The sequence below is a fragment of the Lepisosteus platostomus genome, chromosome 26, assembly GCF_059453375.1.
Source record: "Lepisosteus platostomus isolate fLepPlt1 chromosome 26, fLepPlt1.hap1, whole genome shotgun sequence".
In the NCBI taxonomy this organism is placed as follows: Eukaryota; Metazoa; Chordata; class Actinopteri; order Semionotiformes; family Lepisosteidae; genus Lepisosteus; species Lepisosteus platostomus.
Genome location: NC_142636.1, coordinates 13,237,453 through 13,248,718, shown reverse-complemented (window position 1 = coordinate 13,248,718; position 11,266 = coordinate 13,237,453). Strand labels below are relative to the sequence as shown.

Below are 11,266 nucleotides of genomic sequence, written 5' to 3'. Positions count from 1 at the left end.
TAAGGCAGTGGTTCTCAATCTTGGTCCTGCAGCACCTGCGAGTCTGCTGATTTTTGTTCTAACTTAGCCCTTAATCAGCAGTTCCACTTGTTTCCTGTAGCTTACTGTTCTTTTCAGGCATTTACCAAGGTAAAAGCAAAGGACAGGAGCTGGACTTTGGGAGCAGGGTAGCTGTTCTTCTGACAAGTTATTTTAGTTCTTTTGATGATATTCTCATTCGACAGACAGGTAAGCATAGCCAGACTGGAATGAGGGAAAAGCAGATGCAAAACCCATGATGCAACATCCTTGTTATGCAGCTTTAAACAAGCGCCCCATGAAGATGGCGAGAAATACAGCTTATATGACTGTATATCCAGTGAAATAGGTCATTAAAGCCGAGAAAGAATGACAACCAGAAAAAAAATGCTGTAGAACTGGAGTTGCCAGTACCTAGGGGTAATATAATGGGGTACATGAAACAATTTTTACCAAAGTAAGATTTATTGAAAACACTTTAATGTGTACTTTTTTTGCACAGATCACATAGAGCAGCAAACACACCACCTACTGATAGAAATGGCTGATATCACACGACAGGAATGCACCACATCCTGTGTTCCAAGTCATCAATAAATACAGCATACTTGTTCATTTTCTGCAGGCAACATATAGTGTAAAGGCTGCTAATGATACAAACGTACTCTGTATCGATGAGGCGATCACTGGTACCGAGAAATCACCTCGATGGCATACTTCAAACCTATAGCATTCCTCCACTGTACTGTACCCCAAACAGCTAAAATTGACAGAAGTACAACATCCCTACAACAGTCCTATTTACTCAGCAGTGGAAGTATGAGGTTGGACTTTTAATGCGTCGACTGAAAAGTGGTTGCAAGGTCGTCAGGCTTTTCTTCCAGCTGTAGGTCTTAATTCATTTCAGGGTTTAATTACTTGCTTGAAGGGAATGAGAATTCCCTAGAAGATGCCAGGGAAAACTCAACATCTGGAAAAGGCCCGTTTCAAAGCCTTTTCAAACTGGAGTGAAAGTGCTGCAACTCCTCCAGTCAAACCAGTAGTTACACCCATTAAGAGGGAGGAATCCTTCTTTTCCTGCAGGGATTGAGAAAGACCTGCAACCCCTGCAGGAAAAGAGCTCAGCCCCCTTCCGCACAAAACGCTCAGACTTGAAACGCAGGCGAACCGGATGCTGTTCTTAAATCGCGGTCGGGGAGTGCCCGGCTCTCTATTTGTAGAACTCGTGCTCCTGCTCGTCTTTCTTGATGACGGTCTTGTAGGCCTTCTCGAAGTCCTTGGCCAACACAATGTAGCGGTTCTCTCTCACAGCCAGCATGCCAGCCTGAGTAAAAAGGGAACAAGCGTGTTAAGCTAGTCTTGTTGCAACATGAACAATTCAATTAAGCCTGTTGCGGACGTCAAAGAAAAAGAGCTTTTCTACGACTCAATGTTCACAGCTCTAAATCAATTTGTTGCTTTGCATCCATCCATACTTTTTCTAAGGACTTCATCCCATTCAGGGCTGCAGGGGAGCTGGAGTCTATCCCAGCAAGCAGTGGGCGCAAGGCAGGACACAGCCTGGGACGATGGCACGCCAGCTCATCACAGGCCACACAGAGACTTTCATTTCACTGTGTATCCTCTGGTTGCATTTCAGCAGTGATCAATCCTTCCTATTCATTGAAATATTACTCGATTTTTTTGCCATGTCTGGTGTGATATCTGCTTTCTCGTGCACAATTTGTAATGAAGTTGTGTTTTCAGGTAGAGAATAATAAAAAAAAACCTTACCATCTAAACATCAGTTAGAAAGACAAATAGGCTTTTTTAAATTTAACAAAAACTCAGATTTGAGCACACTAAGATTTGCATAATAGTCACCAGGTTATGTGGAATAAAACCTGTTAAGTTGGTGCAGCAGTAAATTTTAAAAATACAGAACAGGCAGAGCAGTGTCTCCTTTTTCCTTACAGAGAGGATATTGTTTACTGCCACTGGATACAAAGAAAAAAGCAAAGCTATCTTGAAATCACATACTCTTTAGTTAAAAATGGCCAATTTAACCAACTGAAAGATACACAAATGCAAGCAGGGAGGACAGAAAATATTCAACGTATCTTGCTTGGTTAAAACTTGTAGTCCCTACAAATTCTTTCAGAACACGGGGAAGACATCTTCCCCTGCAGCAAAAAAAAAAAACTTACCTCCTGACAGATGGAGTTAATATCGGCACCTGATATCTTGTCTGGACGTGCTACATCTGAAGAACCAGGTCAAGAAGGCTAACAGAAACCAAGACACAGGAGATTGGTTGTCCCAGTGGATTGGAGCTCTGGATTCCAGTCCAGTCTGGGAGGGACTCAGCCAGGAGATGTAAGTGGACACCGAGGTCATTCCACACACAGGAGGCACGGATGGGTCTCCACATCCAGACTTGAGTAGACTCCAGCTCTTAACCCAAAACCAACTGACTCATAAAACAGGCTTTTTAAAGCTTGCTTGAACCCCTTTCTTTGTACTATAGCTTGAAAGGTTTTGGTGTGTTACATTTTTTTTTTTTGCTTGTGTACACCTTGACTAATTTGGAATAAAACTATTATACGATCTGCTTGCCACAACCGGTTCTCACCTGGGATGAGGTTCTCACCTTGCACTGCTGTGAAGCTGCCTGGTAGTTTGTTTTACATTATAACAGATCTTTGTAGAATTTTTGAAGGGATGCTACATGTCCCGATATTAACCAGTTCAAACTTCCAGTCCTTCCTGTCCCGGGCAACCTCAATCCAGCTAGTCTTACAGTTTGCCCATTTTAAAGATTGGCAACACCTGTAAGTAACTTACAAAACAAGCAAGCGATCTAAATGCTCAATAAATCACTTAATGTAACAAATCACCTGTTAAAATGATCAGAAAGGAGTTGCATCATATAATTATACATTGGTTATTTAATGGTAACCTTCAAAACCCGGTGGACTGTGGCTCACAACATAAAAAACACTAAAATCTTTCTAATACCTCACAAACTACATCTTTCATAACCGGATGCTAATCAGAAAGATTCTTATTCTTGTAAAAAGAACAGAACTAGTGTTGGACAGGATGATTATGTTGTCCTAAGGTTCTGAAGGTTGATTTTTTTAGACGCATTATGACGCAGATGGTAAAAAACACCAACAAATTAAATTTATAAAGATGAAGTCCCTGGAATTTTGCCTTTATTATGGGTCTGTGTGGCCTGCTGTGTTGAATAAAAAGTGTATGGCTGCTATGTAGTAAAGCTTGTGAATCCGATTTTGGAAAGCAACAGAAGTGAGTGACGATGGGTTCTCTAGTTAGGATACAATCTTCCAGGTCCACCTCCTCCGAGAGGTTCATCTTGCTGGTGATGGTGGAGAAGACCAGGCGTTTCTGGCGCCGGTCCGGCAGGGGAAACTCGATCTTGCGGTCCAGTCGGCCAGGCCGCAGCAGGGCTGGGTCCAGGGTGTCTGCTCTGTTCGTGGCCATGATCACCTGGGGCAGACAGCAGTCAGACACGGGTCAAATCCCTTCTGCCATTGGCCACTCACAGTGGCTTCTGAAATGCACCATGAACTAACCGCAGGCACAGGGAAAAAAATTAGCCTGACCATCCATAGCAAGGGTCCTTTAATGCAGATGTGGACAGCCATGGCTCTTCCAGTCCAAGCAATAACGTAGCTTAGATGCTTCCAATGTACTAACTGATGAATTGACCCTTGATTGCATTATTGAAACAAATGCTACACATCCATCCATGGGAAGATACAACCTAACCCGGCAAGCAACAGATGCAAGGCGGGATACACTCGGGACGGGACGCCAGTCCATTGCGAGGCACACGCAGAGACAAGAATAGATACTGGCGTGTACACACTCACACCAGGGCCAATTTCCCCAGGAGCCCACTATCCCCACCAGCACCTCTTTAGACTGTGGACTTCTTAGATCAGTTCAGGCTTCAATGATCTCATGAAGGTGGGATGGTTTGAAAACCAGCAGGAGTGTGGGTCACCAGCACCAGGACTGGGAACCACTTTCTAGATCGTTATTATACACACAGATTTACACCCGACAGCCAGTTAAAAATGATTAAATTAAAATTAATTTCTTAAAATCAAAATAAAATGACATTTAAAGAGCAAAGGTCTTTCCTTTGGCACTAAACTAAAAACTCCCAAGTCGGTTTGGGCCGTGCGCACCTTGACGTTGACATTCTGGTCAAAGCCATCCATCTGGTTCAGCAGCTCCAGCAAAATCCTCTGAACTTCTCTGTCGGCTGAGATGAAAAAACACAAATGTGAATCATTAGATCAATGGCTAAAGACTGACTGGAGTGTTAGACGCATCCTGTTACCTGGAATTCACTGTGTTAGATATGGATTGTGGCACTCACACTCACAGCGTTGACGAGAACTTAACCGATTTCTGCTGCAGCTAGGAGGACAAAATCTTGCTTAGGGATTTCCTCTAAAAGCCTCTGATCATCCCGATAAGAGTTTCCAACTCGGCCCTTGCTCTCGGCACTTAGGAATAATGCAATATCCCCATGATAGATCACAGGGGACGCTTGCCTGTTGCTCTTGGGGAAGAGGCACCGAAGACGAGCAGCGAAGACGTACCTCCTGTCTGGGCGTCGAAACGCTTGGTGGCGATGGCGTCGATCTCGTCGATGAAGATGATGGCGGGGGCGTTTTCCTTGGCCAACCGGAAGACGTCGCGTACCATCCTCGGCCCCTCCCCCAGGTACTTCTGAACGAACTCTGAGCCAACGACTCTGATGAAGGCCGCTGATCGGGGGGGGGGGGGAGGGGGGCGTAAGAGAAGAGTCAAAGACAATCACTGGTTCTTTTTCCAGTTCTATCAACTGCTAGAAACAAGAAACTGCTAACTAACTCAGCTACTATCAATTTACAGGAAGGACACTGCAGAAACCAATCACTGCTTTCAATGGTGTCCGTCCTGCAATTTGATAGTAACTGAATTAGCCAGCAGTTTCTAGTTACTCACACTGCATCCTGCTGAACTGAATCACCTATTAGGGTTATTAAAAATCTGACATTTTTCCAATCCTCTCTTCAGCCTCAAAGGACTCAATTTCCTTTTATCTGTCTTGAGAGTCATCTCCCCTAAGCGATACAGTTAAGCCTCTTAAGCAGACTTCTGGGCATTTCCTACGCTGTGAAGACCACACCTGCACACCTGCACACCTGCACGTGGTCTACCTAGTGCACAGTACAGAGCATAACAGGGATGACTCTTGCCGTCATACCCGTCGTGTGGTGAGCTACTGCTTTGGCCAGCATGGTCTTCCCACAGCCCGGGGGTCCGTACATCAACACTCCACGAGGGGGGTCGATCCCGATCTGGAACACACACAGACACACACTTGGGTATTTAGGCCCCGATTTTTGCCTTTTACTTATCTTATTCCTCACACACGGCGCTTTTGTGGACACTCCATTCAGAGAACTTTAGAGGTGATGGGGACTCCCCTCCGACACCACCAATGTGCAGCCCCACCTGGATGATGCGATGGCAGGCACAGTGCGCCAACTCTCACTACACACCAGCTCTCAATGGGGAGGAGAACAGAGTGATGAAAGCCAATTCAAAGTTGAGGAGTATTAGGAGGCCATGACTGGTAAAGTAAAATACAAGAAATTGTATATGGCCAATAAAGTGATCTTATGCCTGCAAGAGCCCAGGAGGCTGCAGAGGGCACTGTCACCAGGAGCCAAACATCCCTGACTGGATGAAATACATGCTACCTGCAAGCAGCACAGCCCCTTGGACAATCCCAGTCACAGTCAGCTAGTGACATGAGCCAGGCTGAGACAGGTGAGGGGCTTGGTGGAGTCTTCTAACAGTGGAAAATTCGGATCAGTTTCCCATCTCTGGCACTGCTTTGCCAAGCGACCCTCTCCTTCCCTGGGCGCTGTACCTGTTTGTAGAGTTCGAAGTGCGTCAGCGGAAGCTCCACAGCTTCTCTGACCTCCTGCTTCTGAATGTCCATCCCACCGATATCTGCATACATCACGTCCGGCTTCTGATCTGCACACGGAGAAAGAGAGATGCACTATTCTACACCTCTTCCCAGAGTGTTTGACTTTAGCTAGGAGGGGGAGATTCACTGTGTTCCTCACAGCAGAGCGAGCAACACTTCTAGCATGTGGTGAGAGAAATGCAGATTAGATGGAGAAATCACTCAGCCAATTTAAAAACAGGCAGAAAATTAGGAAGACCAAAGTGTGAAAACCTGTGCTGAAATTTATCCCAAGCTCTGGACAAAGCAAGTGTCATCTTTCCGAAAGGGAAGTCTGATGTTTCAAGAGAAGTGGTCAGGGAAAATAGTGTAACATCATGGGAGAAAAAAGGAACTTCCTACAGCACAGTGCAATGGTCACCATACTAGGATACTGGCTTGGAGCTTCTGTCTCAGGGGAAACAGCAACATCAAACGTCCCAACAATACCACATCCAGCAGGAAAATGATTTTCCTTACTAAGATCCACAAAGGTGCACATTCCAAAACAGTATTTGCTTTCATGAGAAACCCACTGCATCGGAAAAAGTGACAGTTTCGAGTGGGCTAAGATCTACCAAGGACGCAGCCAGCAGCCAGAACAAACCTTGTCATAACAGAAAGAGCACAAGACCGCCCTCACTCTAGATGGGAGGCCACACCATCCCATCAGTGATGGGCTTTTGTATTAATACCAGGTGAACCGTTATTGCCACCCATCGCCACGATGCGCTTACCCGATGTGAGCATCATGATGCTGCTGTCGGCCTCGGGAGGCAGCACGTCCACCAGGGCGTTGCTGTGTTTGTGCAGAGCCACTGAGGCGTTGGGCTTCAACAGCTCCCGGTCTATCGTGCTGAGGATCCGCACGTAGTAATTGGACCCTGACGGGAAAGGAGAAGCAGGGCCGTTGCACAATGACGGCAGCACTCTGTTTCTGCAATCTCTTCCTCATTGGACCAGCCATCGTGCTGCTGTCAGTATAACCACTACCACACACACACATTCCACTGTCCGGGTTAGATCGAGGTACTGTGAACCTTTCCTTTTCTGTTTACTCTACCCTGCATTGTATCTCTCACTGCCACACGGATTGGTCTTATTTTAGTTGCAAATGCTTGACTTGTTTTCTTTGTTTTGTTTTTTTTTAGATGCTATGTACTGAATATACAGCCTCATGATTGTTTTCCAACTTTGTTTCTTTTTATTTGGCACCAGCATGCTGCATTATGGCCAGACATGAACTGGGGATGTCTGGGCTCATTGTAAATTTAATTTAGAGGCGATCAGGCAAAAACGTGCATTTTAAAAGCCGTGTGAGGGTGGCTTACCGGTGGTGGAGCCCACGATGGCCGTGTTCTGGTCCACAGCCTCCAGGAACTGGCCGATGACCAGTGGGATGCTCTGAATCCTCTTGACCTCCTCCTGGGCGTGGAGGAACTCCTTCTTCAGATTCTTCTGCTCGTCCTTGATGTACTCCTCCTGCACCTCCAGGAACTCCAGCTCCTGCTGCAGTTTCTGTGGAGCAGAGAAAAACTGGGAAAATGTATTGTGCACACACTGGAGCAACCCAGGACAGACCAATTAGGACCCTGCTGGATCGCACCTACTGCCTCTCTGTCAGCTTATTCTGAGAAGGAATCACGCGATTCCACTGATTTTACTAGTCATCTCCGGCCGGTTTCTGTGTCTGGCCAAAGAAATGCACGCTGCACTTTAAAAACATTCTAAGGGCCGCGTCTACGGTTTTGACCGCTTGTGCAATTAAAATTCAACATTTAGCACATGTGCTTTGCCGTCCTTGTGAAGGAGATCAGGCAGAATTTCACATCCCAATGACCCCAAACCTTGCATTTTGTTTTGAACTAGTTTGCAAAGGAACAAGTAATAGGTTTAACTCCATGCTGAAAAGAGAAGAGAGAAAACACAAGGTTTCGGCTGTGAAGCCTTCCTCAGGTGTGATATTCCAGTGCTGCGCCCAGCTGAGGCAGAGTGGGCCTTGCTCCCAGTCAGGCAGGATCAAACTGGGACCACACTGTCCAACTGATTCATCCACTGGGCTTGTGTGGACAGAGGGTGTTTCAGAAGCCGCCACGGCAGCAGGGGTCAGGAGACGGGAGGCAGACTGACCTTGTAGCGGGTGTACAGATCTTCCAGGTCCTCGGGTTCAGCCGCCAGGAAGGACAAGCCAGTCTGTGGCCGGGAAGTGGACAAGGGGGGCAGCTCATCCTGCGAACACACAGACACGCACCTCACAACAGGCTGGGCTGCACTGAGCGCAAGTGATCAAACAGCCGTTTGCACCTGCAGAATGAAAGTCAAAAACCTTTTCGCACATAATAAGTTTTAAAAAAAGCACAGGCCTTCCAGTCTAACAATCCCATTCGGTAATCCTTGGCTCAGTACTCCAAGGTTCTCATCCAGGTGTTTTTTGAAAGAGACCAGGGTACTGACTTTGACAGCAGAGCTGGGAGACTTGTTCCACGCTCCCACAGCTCTTGGCGTAAGGTGGTGCCTCCTGTACTTGGTTTTAAATATACCTCTATACAGATTCCACTTGTCTTCTGGTTCCTGATTCGCCGATTCTGAAAAACTTTGGCAGCCTGATTCAGTAGGCTTTTCAGCCCCAGAATATATCTGATCCCTCTCCTCTGGACAGATCCCAGAGCCACAATATCTTTTCTATATTGAGGTGAACAAAAATAACATGCTAAGCTATATACACTTAAAAATCCTTTTTCATTGCAGTTACCAAATAGGCCAACTAATATTGTAAACACATTGTACGTAACACCCTATGAAAAAAAAAGCAGTTTAATGAGTTACTGCGTGTTGATCCAATTAGAAATGGCCAGTTGGAGTCCTTGACAGGGAGCAACAGGGTGTTTGTATTTCATTTCAAATTATCTATACTATATATTATATATTATATATATCCGCATCAAAACACGCAGAATTGTATGAAGACAATCTGGACACAAAGATGCAGAATGAAATTGTAAATTTAGCATTAAAATCATCCCTCGTTTAAACGGAATACACCTGCTGGAAATAAACTTCCCAAGACGCAGACTGTAGTTATCCTATTCGAATACATCATTTTTGTTTCAAGCTAAATTGTGGCGAAACAAAACACGTTTCTAATGGACACGGTTATTAAATACTTCAAACAAAAACACCTTTCTTCAGTATCTTTTTTTAAAACGTTTCTGAGGTCTTTAAGCAGTGATACAGAGAGTAACATAAAATCTTGCTAAGGAGATAAAGCGATTTTTGACGTCGTCTTTGTTCAGGAATATCGCTCTGTAAGTAATTTAAGTTTGCAATGAACATGTTACACATACAACTACGATCAGCATTTCCAAAAAGTTGCTAATTCTTAGACGTTACAGGAAGATAGTAAAACAATTATTGAACACCTAGAAGGCCATTCAAATATATTTCTGCAACTGTCAGGCCTAGCTGAATGAATCTGCACCTTTTATTAAACAACTAATAGTAAACAGCAACGGTACTGTTTAAATAAGGACTGAAGGGTCTCCGTGGCCGCTGAAAATACTCTTCGGACAACTTACTTGTAGATTTCTAAAGAGGCGCTTTCTGAAATTAAACAGAAATTACATACCTGAGTTTTTTCTACTATCACACCAATTTCCTCCATGTTTGTTTCGCCTGTTCGACTAACGCAAACTCATACCGGCCCGGAAGTACCGTCACTGTCCGGGAACGCGTTGCATTGTGGGGCTTGTAGTTTACAACATATTTCTACAGCGCCGTAAAAAATATTATGAGAGAGGCTATTGATCAAAGGCAGAGCAGAGCTACCTTAGTCACAGATTAATCTGTATTATTCTAAATATAAATGATGTCATTTTTTAATGGTATCACTGCCACAAGAGTATGTTCAACTATCTAATTTGGCCTTAAAATATATTTAAATTTGTTTCAGTTTATGCGATGAAAAGCTTATTTGCATGTATGCTCAATGGCAACAGCAACAACAAAATTAAATAACACACAACTTTAAATGAAAGCGTGCAAAAATAAACATCAGTGTGAATCAGTGGTAGAGGTGGAATTCAGCACTCTGACAGCTTGCAGGAAGAAGCTGTCTCTGAATCCGGAGGTTCATGTCTTTGTGCTCCTTTGACTCTTACCAGAGGGCAGGGGAGAGAAAGTGAGAAACCAGGACGATTGTTGTCCTTAGCAACACTTCCAGCCTTCCCGAGACAGCGAGTTGTAAAAATGTCCACAACAGAGGGCAGCTGTAATCCGATGATGGACTGGGCTGACCTGATCACCCTGTAACTCCTTTCTGTCAGACAATGGGCTGCTCCCAAACCGTTCTTGTACAATGCAACTCACTACAGGAGTGCCTAGCTTCTCACTAGCTTTGTGAGTGTTAAATATTTGCCATCAAAACTGCTACTTCCATTAGCAAATACAGCAATACACACTCTTGAAAATGAACTTACGGGGGGGAAATGTTGGCACTTAAGCTTAGCAGTGCCAAAATCCAAACTTCTTTCTGAATAACCGGGTTCAGATGGATCACTAGGCCTGGGGATTTCCTTACTCTAAGCACGTTTGTGATCAAAATATAGAATATCGCCACGACGACCAGCACACCTGCGAAATGGGTTGTTGTCGTTTCACCAAAATATCTTGGCCTTTGTCAGAAACACTTTGGCTTCATCATACACAATTATGAACAGCACTTAAATTGCTAACAATCACGCTTTTAGTTATTCTGTTTGGGGGTTTCTTTTTTCGGCCTGCCTGAAGCCCATCTGAAGTATTGGGGTGGTATTTGATGAAAGAAAAAGGAAGTTGAAGCTAAAATTGAATGATGGCCCGCTGTCAAATGTGTCTCAATAATGAATAACTCAGGTATGAATCAGCCATATCCAAACTATAGCACGCCCAAACGGTGGGTAAGGGCTTATTTATCTAGGTGAAACAATCTGGAGTCTCCTGGTAGATTCTCTGAAATGTACAATTGGATGAAATTGTGCCTTTATGCATAATATTTCCATATCACCCGTCTTGGCCCCGAAGAAAGTAGATTAGTGTTAAAAGAGAAAAAGAAAAACAATCTCGTCTTTTCCTGGAAGGAGGGGGGGGGGGAGGGGGAGAAAAACAGGCCTCCTTCAAGAAGCAATAACTTTAATGAGCTCTCTAGAGAGAAGGCTGTTTTTTTATGGGAAGTGCCCGGGTGCAGAAGCG

General features: G+C 44.7%; 1 protein-coding gene across 1 annotated transcript; it reads right to left on the bottom strand.

Moving 5' to 3' along the window:
* Window positions 1-464: 464 nt before the first annotated feature.
* On the bottom strand, window positions 465-9,769 carry psmc4 (proteasome 26S subunit, ATPase 4). The gene is made up of 11 exons (XM_088620582.1): window positions 9,666-9,769; window positions 8,171-8,269; window positions 7,372-7,558; window positions 6,778-6,924; window positions 5,960-6,069; window positions 5,288-5,381; window positions 4,638-4,805; window positions 4,218-4,294; window positions 3,342-3,510; window positions 2,205-2,260; window positions 465-1,342 (listed from the first exon to the last, which is right to left on the bottom strand). The coding sequence occupies exons 1-11, from the start codon at window positions 9,699-9,701 to the stop codon at window positions 1,229-1,231; spliced, it is 1,257 nt and encodes a 418-aa protein (XP_088476708.1). The 5' UTR covers window positions 9,702-9,769; the 3' UTR covers window positions 465-1,228.
* Between the last annotated feature and the right edge of the window lie 1,497 nt (window positions 9,770-11,266).

Bases quoted from the DNA above. Each gene is read 5' to 3' on its own strand.
- psmc4 (XM_088620582.1), bottom strand. From the start codon at position 9,701: ATGGAGGAAATTGGTGTGATAGTAGAAAAAACTCAG. The intron at 8,270-9,665 runs GTATGTAATTTC...GTGTGTTCGCAG, and splicing joins TGATAGTAGAAAAAACTCAG to GATGAGCTGCCCCCCTTGTC. The intron at 6,070-6,777 runs GTAAGCGCATCG...CTCCGTGTGCAG, and splicing joins CATCATGATGCTCACATCGG to ATCAGAAGCCGGACGTGATG.